Genomic DNA, 17,488 nt, shown 5'->3' on the forward strand with positions numbered 1-17,488 from the left:
CTAGTACCCAAGACTTATTGCTTATCATAAGAGCGCCGTAAACACCATACCGGCTATAACTGCCCACGTAGCTGCCAGTGGCCCTCGAGACGCAGCACTATCGTCGTCCATATCAACCTCCTGGCTCCCCTTAGTAATCTTATTAGCCCTAAGGCACATCATTTCGGTCATATCCCCGCTCTGAACTCCCGCAGCACCATCAACACGGTGGCCATTCCAGCCGACGATGACTGGGTACGTATGCTTGACTGCAGACTCGTATTCGGTCGTGTTTCCCTTGTCGTGAGGTTTATCGGCCGCGACAGATACGAGAGCATCACTAAGCAGGTCCGGGCTATCGAGAGGTACATCTAAAGCTTGCGTTAGTCATGGCACTCTGGTCAGTTCCCATGGCATTCCTGGAGATAGATACCAGGGGGGCAAAGTGTATTAGGTCACTTACAAAATGAATTGGCCCCGAACCAACGTTGATCGCATCCATCGGGGAGTAGCGCCTTCAAGCCACAGGCGCTTTCTGAGACTGCTTGAGCCTTAAGTGCATCTACGCACTTTTCGCCTAGCATGGCATAGCACGATCCGTCATCATCGTAGCCATCCTTGATGGTTTCCTCGGGTAGGTGTGATATGATTGTCATGCAGACAGCCCATGTTGAGTTGGTTGAGTTGTCGAGTTGGAGGATAGTGCTTCCGTTATCCTGCTTTGTCTGCAGCTCATCCGGCGCCGATAGCGAGAATGTGAGTCCGGTGTAGAATTTGTCGTCGACGTTCTTGCTGGGTACATCGGCCATGACTTTTAGGTCCAAAGACCAGCCACTGATGGACTCGCCCGGCCACTCCTGGGATACATTGTAGCCGGAGAGAGCGACACTGCCCGTGGCATTGGGGGAGCTTGATGCTGATGCCCAGGCCTTGTCACTGATCTGCTTCAGCCCATCGCCAATCTCGAACTCAAGAGCTCCCAGGGTGGGACGTAGCAAGAGAGCGCCGGTAAGGAGGGTGAGGAGGCGGGAGTCTTGAGAAAACATAGTTACGAGACTCGAGAGGCTGTGCTGGTAGTAATAAACAGTTTTTTGGAAAGAGGTTGCTGGTGATAACTAGACGGATACTCATATACCTATATATAACACTGCCATATGTGTTGCCTTCCAGTCCCCAACCAGGAATCCGCCCTCAAATTAGAAATCTGGTTGGGCAGGTTACTGATCGCCAAAGGATGAATTGCCGATACTGGGCATATATCATACAGTCTCAGCTGCGCCAACCCCAGTCTCCACCGTGGCGTGCTTACTCGTACATAGTAGGAATAAATTCCAAAACATCCACAACCAAAAAATACTGTACGGAGTAAATGGAAGGAGAAAGCCCAAGCCATGGACCTAATGGAGTTGTGGGCTCTTTCCTAGCGGCGCCTTCCTTCGGCCTAACCTAACCTAGGAGTGCCCGAGCAGGGTGTACTAGCAGAAAAAGGAACGTTGCTTAAAAGGCTAATAGGAATAAGCAGAGGCTTGGGTACGGATAGCTGTATGTACTACACACGACCAACAATCAAAACGCACTGCCAAGAAGGCGATGACGACAGCTCAACAAGCGTCGCTAATCCTTCACCAGCCTCGCAGCCCTACGACCTACACATCCACACGTCGGCCAATGCGACATGATGTCACTTGTGTGCCAGCGCCTCAGCACACCGCCCCAAGCCCCAGGCCCCAAGCCCCAGGCCCCAAGCCCCAGGCCTCAGGCTCCAGGCTCCAGGCTCCAGGATCAATGTTAGGGGTAATAGAGAGAATGCCTGTGTTGGTGTGATTATAAGTAGTAGCTACGGCAGTTGAAGAGTTGAAGCCCCTTATCTGGTCTGCGACACGTGTGGGATGTACGGATACAGTAAGAGCTATCGGTATCTCGCGCCCTGTTGCTTTTGATCCTTTCAATATCCTATGATGGCCCCTTCGCACCAGCGCTGGCCTCCTTGAGACAGGGTCGGCGGTCGAGTCGGGGTCGGCGCGACGACGCGTCGTCGCGAAGTCGACATTGTTCATTGGCGGCAGGAGCAACGGAGATGATAAGAAGAGCGGCGAGCCTATGCTAGAGGAATAGGACTTTACGGGCCAGAGCATGACGCGATGGCGTCGCGCCCACTTTACCGCTGCCCGCCATGTTTATTAGTGTCTGCATTATACTATGTAGATGATGAATGATGGTTATAAAATGCAGTGTTGGGCGGCATCTATATATATGGCTTAGTTAGCACGGACCACCATAGGAGAGCCAGCTGCGCTTTTGCATCCGAGTCGAACAGGGACTCTTGGAGTGCAACTGCAGGTGAAGACGCACCCGCATAATTCAAGAGAGAGACGATATCAACTTACATGGTGTTCCTGTGTAACTGTATTACTTAAATTCTCCAGATCTGGATCTTACGTAAACCGTGAGCCAGCAGTCTATCCACCCTGTTAAGGTTGGTAATTGGAAGCATAACATCTGGCGGCGGCAGGGTGCCTTGTACAATCGATGGATGAGTTGAAGCCGCCGAAAGGTGTGTTTTCAAGCTTGACGGCATCAACAACAGATACAGATAATTGCCCGCTCATACCACTCTCAGCTACCTAGGTATACAGGCCCATTGCATCATCATCGCACGCATGCTCTATCGTGAAAACAAAAACAAAATCGTTCTCCAGAAACGCCCAAGATGCCCGCAAACATAGACAAGAAGCGCAAGCTCCCGGGATATATATATGTATGTATACCTATGCTCTCGCCCCCTCCCCTTCCCGGCTCCTCCCAACGTCTATTTGTTGTGCCAGACAAGCGTCCTCAGCGAGTCCCAGCTATCGCAGTCCTGGTAGATGTACGTCATGCTACTGCGCAGGCTGGACTGCAGGTCCTCCGGGTGGTAGCGGAACAGCAGCATGACGAGCCCCCACGACAGCGACGCGAACGCCGGCCAGGCGTGGTGGCTGATGCGCGAGTGCAGCGGCTCGGCAGACACGACGGGGAAGCCCACGCCCGGCTTGACGGCCAGGCGGGCCAGCGCCAGGGCCACGCGCGCAAAGATGTAGATGACGATCTGCTGGTTGACGGGCGAGATCTTGCCCGTGCGCGGGGAGCGCCCGCCAAAGACGAAGTAGCCGCCGAGGAGGCCGGCGAAGAAGGAGTCGTAAGGACCTGTTGTTTGAGGCGTTAGCCATGACTTGTGTGTGTCTTGTGGTTCCATTCCTTGGGGAGGATGGGATAGTTACCCTCTTTGCCGGGCGTGGGGCCGTAGCGCTTGAGCGCGAGCATGGTGATCTTGTATATGGTCGCAAAGCGTGCCAGGTTACTCGCGTGATGCCTCGTCGCCCTAAGAACAAGCGATGTCTTCTGTCGGAATCTGCCCCATTCGTCAGCGCCTGTGTCGGTATCTGCCGGTTTGAGGTTCGCACGTACGTCCCGGATCGGAAGAGAAAGATCATTCTGCAGAAGAAAATAGGCTCGTCAGTCTCGTCATGATTCACCGCGATATATACGGTAGTAGAAGCCACTCACACCAGCGCGTGCGGGAAGCGCACCTTGGCGCCGTAGACAGCGCCATTGCGCGCCGTCTTGACCAGCGACAGCAGATCATGGTAGCGCGGGTCCTTGACGATCTGTTCCAGCGCAGCCTATTGTCCGAATAAGAAATACGCCCAAAATCAGTAGAGCTGGCCTCCTGTCTTCGCGCCGGGGACCGTCCGGCGTCTGGGCGGTGCGCACCTTGATTCCCTCGAGTGACGACGCCATGATCATGTGCCTCGGCAAACGGGTCGAGTTGTAGGGTCGTCGTGGGCGCGGGCGGGAAGCGGGAAGCGGGCAGAGGCAGAGGACGCGGGCTACTCTGCTCGACTCATGGGATGCCGGTTCTCAGGAGGTAGAAATCAATAACTCCGGGGTTTGGCTTCGCGGGGGGACGGGGGGTGTATGGGGGAGGGAGCACGGAGGTGGTTCGGCTCAAAGCGAGTCTGGGGGGATATCCATCATGAAAGCCTCGGGCCAAGTGCCAGTTGCACGCTACTTCGTTACGCCAGTGCGCTCGGCTTTTGGCTGCAGGTGCTTCAGCGGCCCCCCGACCCTCCCACAATCCCTTGGCAGCGCCCCTCCACAGCCCACAGCAGGAGGTCAGCAGCCATCCATGCCCGATACAATGCAATGACGCAGCACCGCCTGTGGGGGGGGGGGGGGGGGGGGGGGGGCCTGGGGACGCCGGACAGCGACTCCAAAACGGGACATTTAGAGGCTCATCCATTTACATGTGATCTCGGCCAAATGGATCCATCCATCGATGTGTTGTACAACTTCGTCTTGATTATCCGTATTCTTATCTGTATTCCCACCAAAACTCCTTGGCTATGCAATATCCAATGCACAATCATCACAAAATAATAATCCCTATCCCTTCCCATCAGCACCACCTCTCGTGCGGCTCCCGCCACTGCACCCCCAGAATCTCGAATATCCTCTTCTCGTCCCTCCCCTCCACCAGCTCGCCCTCAGTCCTTTTGGCCCGGTTGGGCCCGCGCAGCACGTCCCTGTATAGCCCACGCTGGTTCAGCCGCATCCCCTTCCTCGACGCCAGCAACCGCATGCTGCGGTTGAAGATGTCGTTGCCCGTAAAGTAGAGCAGCGCCGCACCCATCTCCGGCTCCGGCACCAGCAGAAAGTCGATGCGCCTCCACATCGCCTGGTAGTTGTCGTCGTTGATACCCTTCATCTTGGGCAGGACGCAGCAGCCGTGCCACTTGCTCCCGTCGTGACCCGATCTCGACGACGCCAGCCGTGCGACGAGAAACTTGTCCCGCTCCAGCCGCTGCACCAGCTTGTCGAGAAACGGAACAAGATCACCCGAAGATTCAGTGCTGGGTTTGGTGACAATGAAGTCAATATCGTGGGAGCTCTCTGCCCCTCTGCGGTAGCTGCCCCCGATGATGAGCTGCACCCGAGGGTCAATTCGAGCGGCAGCCTTCTGGACAAAGGCTCCAAGAGCTTCGACCTCTCGGCGCGGAATTCTCTTGTTCAGGTCGTCATAGTGCTCGATTCCGATACGCTGGTTCGTTGAGAGTTTTGCCTTTTGCATCAGGTCGTCCAGCGTCCGGAACCCCTGAGCGACCCATTGCTGGGCCTGCCTCGTCCCAACCCCGTAAATCTGCATAAAGAGCTGTAGCGACTCGTCCAGTGGCTCCGCCTCGGCGTACTCGAGCCTCTTCAGCTTGTCCGTAGTCACAATCTCCTCAATCTTCTGAGCCAGGCGCTGCCCAACCATTGGAAGACGTATCGCTTCCTCTTCGGTCGTAATCTTGGTGTCTTGACGCTTCAGCGTGCTGATGGCCTTGCGGTAGGCCGTCGTTCGCCAGTGGTCGTTAACTCGATCGTAGTAGTTGGCCATATTCTGCAGGACCCCAATGGTCCGCGCGTTGGGGTTGTCCGACCCGGCATCCCTCAACCCAGCACGATTGCAGGCAAACCGCTCCTCAAACCCAATGTTCTTGCGGCTGTTTCGCGTGGCGACCCTCCGCGGGTACCTCCTCCGCATCTGCTCCGCATCTGAGCCCGACTGTTCATTCGACTCTGAAGCGGCGTCCGCTGTATCCACGGCAGAGCGTGAATCGTCTTCCTCGTCACGATCTAATGGGAGGTCTTTAAACTCCTGCATCATCGAAATGTACTCGGAGAGCTCGTCACTTGCTGTATCCTTTGTTACCTCGGTGGTCGCAAGCGGTTCTTCGGCATCCGGGGACATTGCCTCTGGCGACGTAGCCACCGGCCCAATATCTAATGTAATAGGCTGAGAGTCGGTAGGAGCAGGAGTGCCAGCAACGCGACTAGCCTGCGAAGACTCCTCGCCCCTCGAAGGCGTCCCTCCGGGCGGCACATAGTCCCATCGTCTTGGATTGTTCTCCGGGGGCTTCAGTGGCAATGATCTTTCCGAGCTCTCCGAGCTCTGAAGGGTGCCGGGGTGGTCGTCGACGGCTGGGTGGCCGACTACCTGATATTTCTTCTGGTTGTGGTCGAGCACAGCCCGGAACTGGATGCAGTCGATGGGGTAGTCTTCATTGACCATTTTTGGCGGGTTGCTCTTTTCCACGCGCGCGAGAGTGCTTTGCAGGTCCTTGTACCGGATGCTCCTATCGACCACAATGTGGGTCGCAGCCGAGACCATCCTCGTCCAGGTGGCGCCGTACTCCCTCGCCTTGGAGATGCGTATCCGCCGAGCCGGCGCGATATCATTATCGGGGACGTAGAAGAAGGCCAGGCCCCTGAATATCTGCTCCTCCTCGGGCCGCTTGACGGGGCTCGAGTCCCGCTTCCGCCTCTTCGACCCGCCAGCACGGCTCGGCATGTCGGTGCCCGACCTGCCCAGCAGCCTCTTCGCGACTGGCAGAGGCGCTGACTCGCTCTTCCGCAGCGTCTTCAGCACCGGGCGCGTCGAGTCCGGCACGACGACCGTGTCATCGGCCGAGGGGGACGAGTTCGCTGGTGCCGCGTCCAGCATGGCGCCGACCCTACCCCTGCGCGCCATCACGCTCGCGGGCGTGGCCTTGATGACCCGCGGCGCATTCTCCTTGCCAGCTGCTAGTGGCACCGGGTCCGATGCCACTCTTCTGGGCGTCTCGTGCCGCCGTCCTCGATGCCGCGATGTCTCCGCGGAGGGCTGCTGCTGCTGCTGCTGCTTTGGGCGGAAGAAGCCGCGGCATCGCGCGCGGTGCTCGGTCTCGGGAGTGTCAAACTCATCGTCGGACACGCAGGGCTTCACCATCTGCCTGAAAAACGCAGCCTTTTCGGCGGCGCTCGCGTGGGCGGCATCCATCTCATCGACCTGGAAGCCGGGGCGAGAGGAGGGGCGGTGCTGGGTGGAGGCTCTGCGTTCAGGCGGTCACATCGTATTTTTAACTCTGGCCTCCTCCAGGCAACCGATGGGTGGGTGCCTCCGGAGGGTTCACGGGCAGTGAGATGGCCGAGACGCCAGGGTGGTGAGTTGGGATGATGGATGGGGTGTCAGGTGGGCGTGCATGAAAAGCAGTCACTGACAGAGGCAGCAGCACATGTACAGTACATAGTAACTAGTTAGTTGCCCATGGGTGCCTGCAGTAGCGGATCGCCAGTGGGGCTAGGCGTCATCCCGATTAAACTTCAGACGCCGACCACCTTGCAACCTTGAAGTCGTACTAAATCGGGCGACTACAGTTAGTAATTACTTCTTTCTACATAGAAGTTGCGTGGAACCTTGGGCAATCAAATGGTCTTTCAACTTAGACAAGATAAGTACATTAGATGGCATTTGTACAACTGCTACCTAGCTATAGCAGATCCATGACATAGTCGCGTAGCCTTTGAGGTACCCTTCCTATACTAGTTCAAAACCAGCGGAGGCATCCTCGTCCGTCTCTTCCTCTTCTTCTCGTAAGACCGCACAAATTACACCGAGGTAATAAGAATGAACAACGCCTCTAGTTTCCCAAGTGTTTTTTTCCCCCGCATTTCCAACCCTCTCTTTCCCACTACACAAGATGAACAGGGCTTCCTCCAAAATCGAAACAAATATGCCGCCCAGAGCGCCACATGCGCCCAGGGTCTCGGGTATCTAAAGTAAGGTATATGTCAAAGAGATAAAACAGAACAAGTCGGTTGATCCAAAGTCTCCCCTGGACGGTTTTGTGCGCACTCAATACTCATCAGACGTATTAAGAATGAAAACACGAAGGATGTCCTGAGCTGTGCCATCGAAGCAAAACCGCAAAAAAAAAAAGAGAGAGAGAGGAAGAAAAAAGCATATCATCAAGAATTACTGGGCGTGTCCCGGAGGTGCCACTGATGGCCCCGGGGAGCCAAACATGCGCGCATCCATCATGGGCATGCCGTGCTTCTCGACCTGGTGGAACGCCGACGGGTCCGCCGAGTAGCGGCTCCCGGCGTCCTGGTCCATCTCGGTGAGCACCTCCCTGGTGAGCTCGACGTAGTCGTACGCAAACTCGCCAATCTCGGCGTCGTCGATCCCGAGGATCTCGGCATCCTCCGAGGCGCGGATCCGCAGGCCCGGGATGAGGTTGAGGACGAACAGGATCAGGCACGTCCCGACAAAGGAGTAGACCCCGCCCGAGAAGGAGTCGGCCAGCTGGTAGCCCAGCTGGATCCAGTGGCGGTTCAGCCAACCGCCCTCGATGCGCGTCACGCCGTCAAGGGCGGCGATGTAGTCGGCGGCGAAGAAGGCGGTGCAGATGTTGCCCACCAGCCCGCCAACCCCGTGGACGGCAAAGATGTCGAGCGCGTCGTCGATGCGGAGGAGGAACTTGAGCTTGGTGGCGTAGTTTGAGAAGGACGCGCCGAGGACTCCGAACACGACAGCGGCCCATGGCGGCACATAACCTGTACACACATGGTGAGCTTCACACCACTCAAGATCTCGCCACTCGTTTCCAATTGAAACCTACCGGAGCCAGGGGTAATGGAGACGAGGCCAGCAACGACGCCGGAGCAGAAGCCGACGGTGGACCACTTCTTCTCCAGGCGGTAATCCAGGATGCACCAGGTCATGCCACCCACGCAGGCAGCCAGGTTGGTGACCACGGCGGCCATGACGGCGCGCATGTTAGCCGACAGAGCAGAGCCCGCGTTGAATCCAAACCAGCCCACCCAGAGGAAGACGGTGCCGATGACAATGTGGGTGACGTTGTGGGGCCGGTAGTTGAGCTCGTGGGTGCCGTGGCCGCGGCGCTTGCCGAGCATCATGGAGTAGGCCAGGGCGGCGGCGCCCGAGGCAATGTGGACGGGGGTGCCGCCGGCAAAGTCGAGGCCGCCCATCTTGTTGGACCAGCCGCTGGGGTTCCAGGTCCAGCAGGCGATGGGGTCGTAGATGACAGTGGCCCAGACGAACATGAAGACGACGCAGGGCAGCATGCGGCCGCGCTCGGCGACGGCGCCGGTGGCCAGGGCGACGGTGATGGCAGAGAACATGCCCTGGTAGACGGCGAAGAGCAGGTCGGGGATCTTGTCGGAGCCAACCGAGGGCCGGGCGAGGACATCCATGAAGCCAAAGTTGCTTAGATCGCCGATGTAAGGGCCGGCCGAGTGCGAGAAGGTCAGGGAGTAGCCCCAGAAGAACCACTGGAAGCAGGTGACGCCGGCAGCCATAACGGACAGCCATATCAGCGAGAGGGCAGACTTGCGACGCGCGAGGCCAGAATAGAAGAAGCTGGACAAGGCGCGAGGGTCAGTATGGAGGCGGCGCAGGATGAACGCTGGAGGGGCAGGAGGACTCACCCGACACCGGGGATCATGAGCAGGACGAGAGCCGAGGCAGTGATGATCCAGGAAATGTCGCCAGACTGCGGGTAGAGACGTCAGCACTGGGGGCGTGGCGGACGTTGCGGGCGCATCGCATGGGCTCGGGAAGTTGCAGGTGCGCATACCTGGTACCAGAGGTTCACATCGTAGTCGAGGGGGCTGAGGCCCTGGTCGGTGGTGCCATTGTAGGGTACCTCGGGGGCATAGTGGAGGTTGTCGAGGTCAATTCCGTCGACGTTGCCCGTCGTGGCCATGTCGACGGTCGGAGGCGAGCTCGCAGGTGAGCTCGCAGGCGAACTCGGGAGGTTGACAGAGGACGGATTCGGCTGTGAGGGGTGGAGAGCGGACAGCAGCCTACACCGCGGGAGGTCGCGCTGCCTGGTCGTGGCGTGGGGGGGGGGGGGGGGGGAGGGCGGGCGGCAGTGTAGCGCAGTGGTGGCTCTGGGGTGCTGCACCTAAGTACCTACCTATGTAGCTGCTTAAAGGTGGTCTGGGCAGCAGCTGTCTGGGGCGCTGGTCGGGTCAGAGTCAGCGACGCCCCGAGACAACCTTGGAACTTCAACAAGACAACAGCGAGGGCACAGCGGGCGGGGAATTGGCAGCGCAAGGGAGAATCCAGAGGAGATGGAGGAGAGTCGGATGACAGACGACGGGCGGCGTATCGAAGTATGGAACGGGGGGCATGGGCATTGAAGAAGGTTGACAACGGCCAGGCCCGCCATGAGGACTCCATAGTCCATGAGGGACCCCATCCCGATTAGAATCCACCGCCCGCCGCCCGGTGGGTGGGAGGTGGCCCAGGTGTGGGACGCATCATTGATCAACCCACCATCGAATTCATCAACCATCCGCCGTGAGGATCATACTTCGGACTGTCTGCATGTGGTGCCCGTATTTTCGGGCACCATCGCATCCTTACCCTGGAAGAGGATGGACAGGAAATCTCCTGCCGTACATAGGCAGGATACAGGCCTTGCATCTCAGCCCGGCTCATCGCCAGCACTCTGCTCTGCCCTGCATGAGGCAGACGTCAGTCTCATCGATGTGCAGTACATCAAAGTATACATAATAATAGTACGGATACTCATAGCCCAGCTCCGAATCCCGAATCCCCTGTCCGTAACTACTACTGCCTACCTTCGTATCAGGCAATGAACGTATCTGGCTCTCGGCCATGGCTGTTACTAGCAGCCATGTGGCTGCAAGGGCTTGAGCGAGATAAGGACAGGGCAGTTTGGCGTCTCGATCAATTATTCACATCATGAATAAGGCTGTCGATGTCGTCAGCCCGACTAGACTAGCCAAATGGTGATAAGTGATATATCCGTAGAAGCCCCCCAAACATGGCCGACTCGGCAACACGTCCCCTTTCCATTCAAGAGCCTGGACCCCGTCGAGTCGCCCTCGTTGAAGTATTGGGGAGTATCTGCGTCAGTAGTTGTCAAGGCTGACGGCACCGCCAAGAAACCTGAAGATGCTCCTGCTTTGGGGGGTCTTATCGCGGCAGGGGTAAAAACTCGGGGACAGTCCTTTCAAAGTCGAGAAAGTCACAAAGTCACAACAAAGTCACAGCCGCACAGCCGCACACCTCATCACTCCCCCCAGCTTCCGCTGTTCCAGGGGCCCAAGGTCCCTAATGTCGCAGCCTTAATTTATGGCCTGCAAGTCCTGACTCGGCATGGGAATAAACGTGCCAACCTAAGACATCCCTTATCAGTGGGCAGAGAGGAGCCTGGCGATAAATGGTCCATCCCAAAGACTTCAAGCCATCTCCGGAAGCCACCGACACTTGACACCCAGCTGGTGGCTTCCCTTTTCAGGGACCAGGCCAGGCAGGGTCGCGAACAATGGCTCCATGGCTCGCCATCTCGCGAATAAAGAGCCAGGCTGCTGGACTAATGGCCGCCCGCCGATAAGGACCCCCACGTCCATTGGTCGCCGATCCCCGACCTCATCTTTCTCCCACTCTGCCCGCCTCCCATATCCTCCAGTCCTCCCACCTCCCCCAACTAGCCTCCAATCCTCTCAACGCGGGATGCTCGCTAGAGTCACTGGTCTTTTTTTGCTTTTTGCGGCGTTGCCCGGCTCGCTCTGGTGGGTGGCGGACCCCGTATTTTTGTCTACCGTCGCCCGTTGCAACTCTAATCACTCGGGTTCCCCAGCATATGGATATCCCACTAACCCACTGTTCATGACGTGATCTTACAGGGACGGGCAAACTAATATTTACCCTTTGGTCTTTAAGTAGTACCACCACAAGCCTCGAAAACCTTGCCCGACCTATATGGTATTAATAAACTTCCAGCTTCGTCTTCTGCCAACTCTATCCCTCAAAAACGCCCGCTGGGGAACCAGGAAAACCCCGTTTCCATGCCACTGCGGACCAATCGCTTCGTGCCTCACTGTCCAGCCCCAACACAGAAACCCCCCCCCCCCCCCCACCCCTTTTTTTTCCGTGCCAACCTGCCAAAAGGTCTCTCTGCAGACTGGTGTCTTTGAACAAAGTTCGCGTGCGCCCTCGCTTTCACACACACCTTCCCGTCTCGATCTGAGATGTCTCTGTTTCACGTGTATGTGAGCCCGGCACGGAAAGAGGCCGAGCTGGCAACTCCTCCATCTTAGGCACGTAGCCACCGCTCAATGAACTCCGACGGCAAACGGTAGGCGACCAAGCCAAAGAAAGAATCATCCCAGCCGTCAATGAACTGGCCCCCGACATCGTCATATGATGCGGAACACGGCCCTTCTAACACAGTGCTAAACGAGACATTTACGTAAAGTAGATGTAGAATTGTTTATATTGTACATTATCCGTATCCAGTTGTGTTTAAGTGCCTATCCAAGTATCTTCATCTCGCACCATTGCTCTCGACATCCATGACTAGATACGAGTTATCAAGTAATAGGTATAAACATTAAGACACAAATGTGCTCAGCTGCCCCGATCAGGGGAGAGCGAGTGTGCTCGCCAGCCTGTAAACAGAAGCAAGTGAATGCGCGGAGGCGCCCTGATGGTACAAATGTTCCCATATATCCCCATTTTGACCAACTCCTTTTGCCAACAACCAAAACAAGCATCGGTCCATAGACCATTTTACCCTTCCCAAACACGAACTCGTCTTTCGGTCCATGTTTGCGTGTGTGTATATACGTATTCGCTAGTAAAGTCAACCTGTAGAGAAAAACTCCAATCGCTCATGCAGCAGGCGTCTCTTCTCGTGAGAGTTCGCCATTACTCCGGTCTGCAAGTGTTGCTTAGAAGCCAACAACACCGCGCAGCGTCTTGAACCGGTCCTCGAAGGGTTTGCTCTGCTCGCCCTCGAGCATCTTTTGCAACCGCCGCGTGTCACGGACAGCAGCATCGCGCTCTTCCTGAAGATTCAGCACCTCAACTTGTGCATTGCTCATCCTAGTGATCACCTCTTCCATTTCGTGGTCGGCATCCGCAAGGGCTTTTTCCAACTCAGCAACCTTGGCACGGAGTGTCTTCACCTCCGCCTCGTCCTCAAACGAGGCTGCCGTGAGACGAAGCTTGCCAGGGAACTTCGAGGGTCCGTTTCGGTCCATCAATGAGCCGGAGTACAGCCCGCCCATGGCAGATTTACCATTCACCCGCTGCAGGTGGCTATTGTGGGCGTCGTGTAGCTTCGAGATTACGTCCTCGTGGTGAGTCACCTGGTCTTCCGACGCGGTTTGGGCGGATACAAGTTGGTCCTCGAGACCACGGAGGTGCTCCATCATGGTCGTGATGCGCTTGTTGTTGGTCTTGCGGTCCGCATCGCCTCGGGCAACAGCATCGGCGAGACGCATCCTCAGATCGGCATTTGCAGAGAGCTGCTGCTGAACCTGGGAAGCGAGCTGCTCGACTTGGTGCGCCGACTCTAGCAGTTCATCAGCCAGGGCACGCTCGGCATGAACGCTCTTAGCCTCATTGGCATAGGCGTTCTCGTAGCGGTCCTTGAGAGTATCACGCTCCGTGACAGCGATGGAGAGTGCCTTCTCCAGGCGCTCCATGGCACGATGCGTCTCGTCATCGGGTGAGATACTGGACTCCAACTCCCTGATGCGCTCAAGGGACTCCGAGTATGCGGCCTGCAATCTCTGGTAGGCGTCGTTGAGTGATTCGGACGTGACAGGCATGTCGGATCCTGCACTCGACCCGCTAGAACGAGCAAGAGTTTCAGGGATAAGGATGTCCTGCTCGTTGAGCAACGCTCGCAGTGATGCAGTCTCTCCCTCAGCCCTATCCAGGTCCATCTTCAGGCCGCTGAGGCCCTTCTCGACCTGCCACTTCTGTTCCAGGGCATCCTCGGCTCTTCGACGCAGCTCATTGATCTCAGCACGCAAGTTCGTGATTTCTCTCTCGAAACCACCCCTCTTCCCAGGCCCGTTGATAAGGCGATCACGCTCCGTCTCCAGTAGCTTGATCCGCTTCTGGTATTCGCGGTTCTGGAATTCTTGCCTCTCCAGTAAATTCTTGAGTGCTCCGTGAAGGGCGTCGCGCTGCGCCTCCACATCCTTCACACGCTCAGCAAGCGCTTCACGAGATTCAACTTGTCCGGCCTTGACGCTGTTGGATCTTGACAGCCCCATAGGGGGTCGCTGGCTGCGCATGCCACCGGTGGCTACCGAGTTAGACCGTGACAAGCCGCCCGATAGAATTCGGGATCCGCGAGCGGGAAAGTCTCCCATGACGGATCCCCGGCGAAGAGTGGTATTCTCCTGTTTCAGATTCTGGAGCTCTTGTTGCATCTTGGACGACTCGTAAGTCAGATTAGCGTATTCGGCAGCCTCGGTCTCGAGACCTTCCACGCGGGCACGGAGTTGCGGGACGACTTCGTCGCGGAGATTATCTCGCTCGTTGCAGGCGTCATGCAACTCCCCTTTGAGAGCTGAGAGCAGATCCTCAAAGTTGTCCTTTGAGGATCGTTCCTGTGCCAGTCGCCGCCGCAGATCCTCGCACGTATTTTCCAGATCTCTCACCCGCTCGTTGGCATCGATGTTATTCATCTTTGCCAAGTCCACGTGCGATGCCCTCTCGGCAAGACCCTTAATCTGCAGGTCGAGCTCCTTGCGTTTCGTTCTCTCATCTTGCAGCTTGCTGGTCAGCTCCAGCCTGATTGCCGCCTTCTCCTGCTCTGACCTCCTCTGGATTTTTTCGATTTCTTCGCGGCCATGATCAATTTCACTAGCCTTGGCAGAGCTGTAGCCAGAATCCGAAAAATAGTCGCTCGTCCTCTTACTCGGCCCCTGTGGGTTGCTGGCCTGCTCCTGGAGCCTATCGACAAGATCCTCCAAATCCATCTCGCGACGAATTGACGACGCCAGCTCGGCGCTGATGGCTTTCAGTTCGTCTTCCATCTCTTCAACGTAAGCCGAGGGCTCGTAATTCGAGGGTGGTGGTGTAGACAAATAGGATTCGCAGTACCCAAGGGCATTTGACGTCGCGTCATTGGCCTTTGTGGTGTTGGACAATGAACTGTTGGCTGCGGTGTGATGCGACTCATTGGCGCCCGTTGTCCTCGACGGGGTGCGAGGGGAGTGTAATGATGAAAACTCCGTGTTGGATGGCGACGGATTGGCCCAACCAAAAAAGGAGGCAAAGGGGGAGGCCACGCCCGGTGACTTTGGTAGCGGTTTGTGAAGCTGGGCTGATTGTGGGGAGTCTGTGTCGACTCTTCGAGCTGAGGCGTCGTGGTCGCCTGAATTCTCGGCTGTCTGTAGTTGAAGGTGTGGCGGCGTTGGCTTTGAGGCAAGCATCGGAGGCGGTGGCGGCGGCGGCGGATGTTGATCAAGGTTGTCGGAATACGTGGACTCGTCGTCGTCGTCGTCGCTGTGACCGCTGATATAGCTTGCTCGAGCGTCCTCGTTGACAGTCGAGGGCGTCAAAACCGTCCTGTTATCTGGTGCGGGGTCCGGGACCTGGTCGTTGTCGTACGCTGATAGGACGTCAAAAGAATCAGCCGGGGACACGGATCCCGTTCGTTCGCGGGTGGTCGGAATGTTTCGCGGTCCGGGAAGAACGTCGTCGGAGGAGGACGAGGATGAGGATGAGGTATCTAGATCGCCTTCCTGGTGTCTATTGCAGGAGAATTCTAGTCAGCTGTGACCGTCAAACAGGGCGACTGAGGGGAACGATGGCGCACGGATGTCAGATCTGACGGGCGGGAGGGTACTCACCGGTAGGAGGGATGAGACGCCTTAGCGGAGTCGGGGTACTCGTAGAGAGTAGGGCTATCGATGGAGCCTGATCTCGAGAACCTATGATCGGGCCTAGGGAGGTCAATGTGCCACAAGGCCGTCGAGCCAGAGCTCTGGGAGAAGCGAGTCGCAAAGGCGGAGGCGGCGGAGGAGAGAGGCTTCCGCTTGATATGGCTGAGTGAGGCGCGGGGAGTATGAGAGGCAGGCGAAGGAGTGGCGGATGCAACGGTGCGCGTGTGTGATACGACGTCGGTGGTATGGGACCGAGAGAGCATGTGTCCTTGGTGGTGTGGTGAGTGAGGTTGCTGGCTCATAGAGGGCCGGGGTACATCAGACGAAGCAGAGACAGTATTGGTCTCGAAGTAGTGGTCTGGTGAGGGTAAGGGAGCGGGCAAGGGGATCGACATGTCCTCCTGAGGCTCGGCCGGCAGGTGGTTGTGAGGGCTCGATGCCATTTTGGGAACCAGGCGGCCAGCCAGGAGAGAGGACGGTGCGTTATCGCCAGGGATTGGCCATCAAGACTCCTAGGGGATGGGTACCTGTAGATGAACAGGTGATGATCGGGTGGGATAAGGGGGGAGGAGGAACGAGTCCGGTGGCTCTCGGCAGTGAGTTAGTGCCAGAGAATGCAGCAAGATGCAGAGAAATGCAGCGCAAAAGCATCGGCAGCGGCCACAAAATTGCAAAGAAGAGAGACAGGGCAATCTGAGCAGCCCAGAGCGAGATGGATTGCGAGGTTGGACAATAGATGGGATGGTTGGCGGATGGGGTTGGCCCCTGCAGCGTTACATTTCCCGCCCAAAAAGGGGCCGAGGCGCCAACTTGGACAGCCTGGAGCGCCAGGGGAGGTGCTCATTTACAGGCGCGTCGACCAATCAGGAGCCGGTATCTAGCCTGGGTTCCTGCACTAGCGCCCATCCAGGTCTCCGCTCCCACTGAAGCCGCTCCATTGGGCACCCCTGCGCCTGCCAGGGGCTCTGATTTGCTCCAGCCTCTAGATGGCGCGTGCGACAGGCGCACCTGAATTCCTGTCTCGCGCCTCACCGTTAACGCGCGAGAAGCCAGTGGCTGGCTGCGCCTGCTACGAAATGTACGTCTCTTAACAAGCGCCCGAGCGGGTTGCGCTGACCCTTTTGCTTCTGTCGTCGGATCCTTCCATGGCAGTTCTACATCGGCGCCACGTCGATATCGCATCATAACGGCTCTCACTCGAATTTCCCAACGTGTCGCAGGCGTCAACCCGATAAGAATAGCATCGTAAAATCCGCCACCTGAGACCCAGAGCACGTCCCATCGCCAACAGAGGCATCGGGGGAGATCTTTCCTTGCGCTCCCGCCAAGAACTGGTCGGAGCGTCCAGTTCACCTCGCCCCTGAACCTGGCAGTCTGGCCCCCAATCCGAAATTAGCACCACTGGGGTCATGACCATCCATCCTCCTGCCCATCACCTCCTTTGAACCAGCCCATCACTGATCACTGATCACCTGCGCTGGCCTCTGAAGAATCACGGGGTAAGAGGCCTATGGACCTCATGGAAATGATGACTTGCCCGTCGATCGACTTTCAGCGCGAAGACGAGGACCACTCACCGGTAGGCGCTCTTTATGCCATCGTGCTAGACCTCGTACTCGTAGACTGCCAGAAAGAGTCACCTAGGGTTCATCGACCGAAAGACTGCCGAAATGCGATCTGTTCGTTTGCTCGTCCGTTCTACAACGGAAGGTTGCAACATCTTGGCTTGACCTGCAGCGTCCCCATGCATAGTCCAGGTGACTGTGAGCGAGGAATCATTCCCCATCTGGGAGCTGACGGGCTGTTCTCGGCCACGCCCGTCAATCCGTCGATTTAGGTACTAATACGGATACGGATACTAGTATCACATGTATCCGTATCCGTAGTACTATGTAGTATGTAATATTATTCCTCTTGTTCTCAGAGCGAATAGCAGCCGAGATCCTGCCCACCACAATCCTCAGCTCACCTCAGCATCACG

At 57.1% G+C, this 17,488-nt stretch overlaps 5 protein-coding genes across 5 annotated transcripts; all 5 read right to left on the reverse strand.

The window, feature by feature from the left end:
* Positions 1-24: 24 nt before the first annotated feature.
* ACO1O0_000630 (uncharacterized protein) lies at positions 25-1,025 on the reverse strand (the record flags this gene model as incomplete). Its single annotated transcript, XM_083190128.1, has 2 exons — positions 25-350; positions 443-1,025. The coding sequence occupies 2 exons, from the start codon at positions 1,023-1,025 to the stop codon at positions 25-27; spliced, it is 909 nt and encodes a 302-aa protein (XP_083053987.1).
* Positions 1,026-2,788: 1,763 nt separating this feature from the next.
* On the reverse strand, positions 2,789-3,759 carry ACO1O0_000631 (Tim17/Tim22/Tim23/Pmp24 family protein; the record flags this gene model as incomplete). The annotated part of the gene is made up of 5 exons (XM_083190129.1): positions 2,789-3,165; positions 3,240-3,370; positions 3,427-3,453; positions 3,526-3,641; positions 3,733-3,759. The coding sequence occupies 5 exons, from the start codon at positions 3,757-3,759 to the stop codon at positions 2,789-2,791; spliced, it is 678 nt and encodes a 225-aa protein (XP_083053988.1).
* Positions 3,760-4,417: 658 nt separating this feature from the next.
* Positions 4,418-6,820, reverse strand: ACO1O0_000632 (DNA-directed DNA polymerase IV; the record flags this gene model as incomplete). Its single annotated transcript, XM_083190130.1, has 1 exon — positions 4,418-6,820. The coding sequence occupies one exon, from the start codon at positions 6,818-6,820 to the stop codon at positions 4,418-4,420; it is 2,403 nt and encodes an 800-aa protein (XP_083053989.1).
* A 975-nt stretch (positions 6,821-7,795) lies between these two features.
* On the reverse strand, positions 7,796-9,548 carry AMT1 (ammonium transporter AmtB-like domain-containing protein; the record flags this gene model as incomplete). The annotated part of the gene is made up of 4 exons (XM_083190131.1): positions 7,796-8,376; positions 8,442-9,202; positions 9,271-9,335; positions 9,420-9,548. The coding sequence occupies 4 exons, from the start codon at positions 9,546-9,548 to the stop codon at positions 7,796-7,798; spliced, it is 1,536 nt and encodes a 511-aa protein (XP_083053990.1).
* A 3,001-nt stretch (positions 9,549-12,549) lies between these two features.
* Positions 12,550-15,950, reverse strand: ACO1O0_000634 (uncharacterized protein; the record flags this gene model as incomplete). Its single annotated transcript, XM_083190132.1, has 2 exons — positions 12,550-15,373; positions 15,475-15,950. The coding sequence occupies 2 exons, from the start codon at positions 15,948-15,950 to the stop codon at positions 12,550-12,552; spliced, it is 3,300 nt and encodes a 1,099-aa protein (XP_083053991.1).
* Positions 15,951-17,488: the final 1,538 nt, after the last annotated feature.

This window comes from Amphichorda felina, assembly GCF_050947745.1.
Source record: "Amphichorda felina strain 45539 chromosome Unknown scaffold_1, whole genome shotgun sequence".
NCBI classification, from domain to species: domain Eukaryota; kingdom Fungi; phylum Ascomycota; class Sordariomycetes; order Hypocreales; family Bionectriaceae; genus Amphichorda; species Amphichorda felina.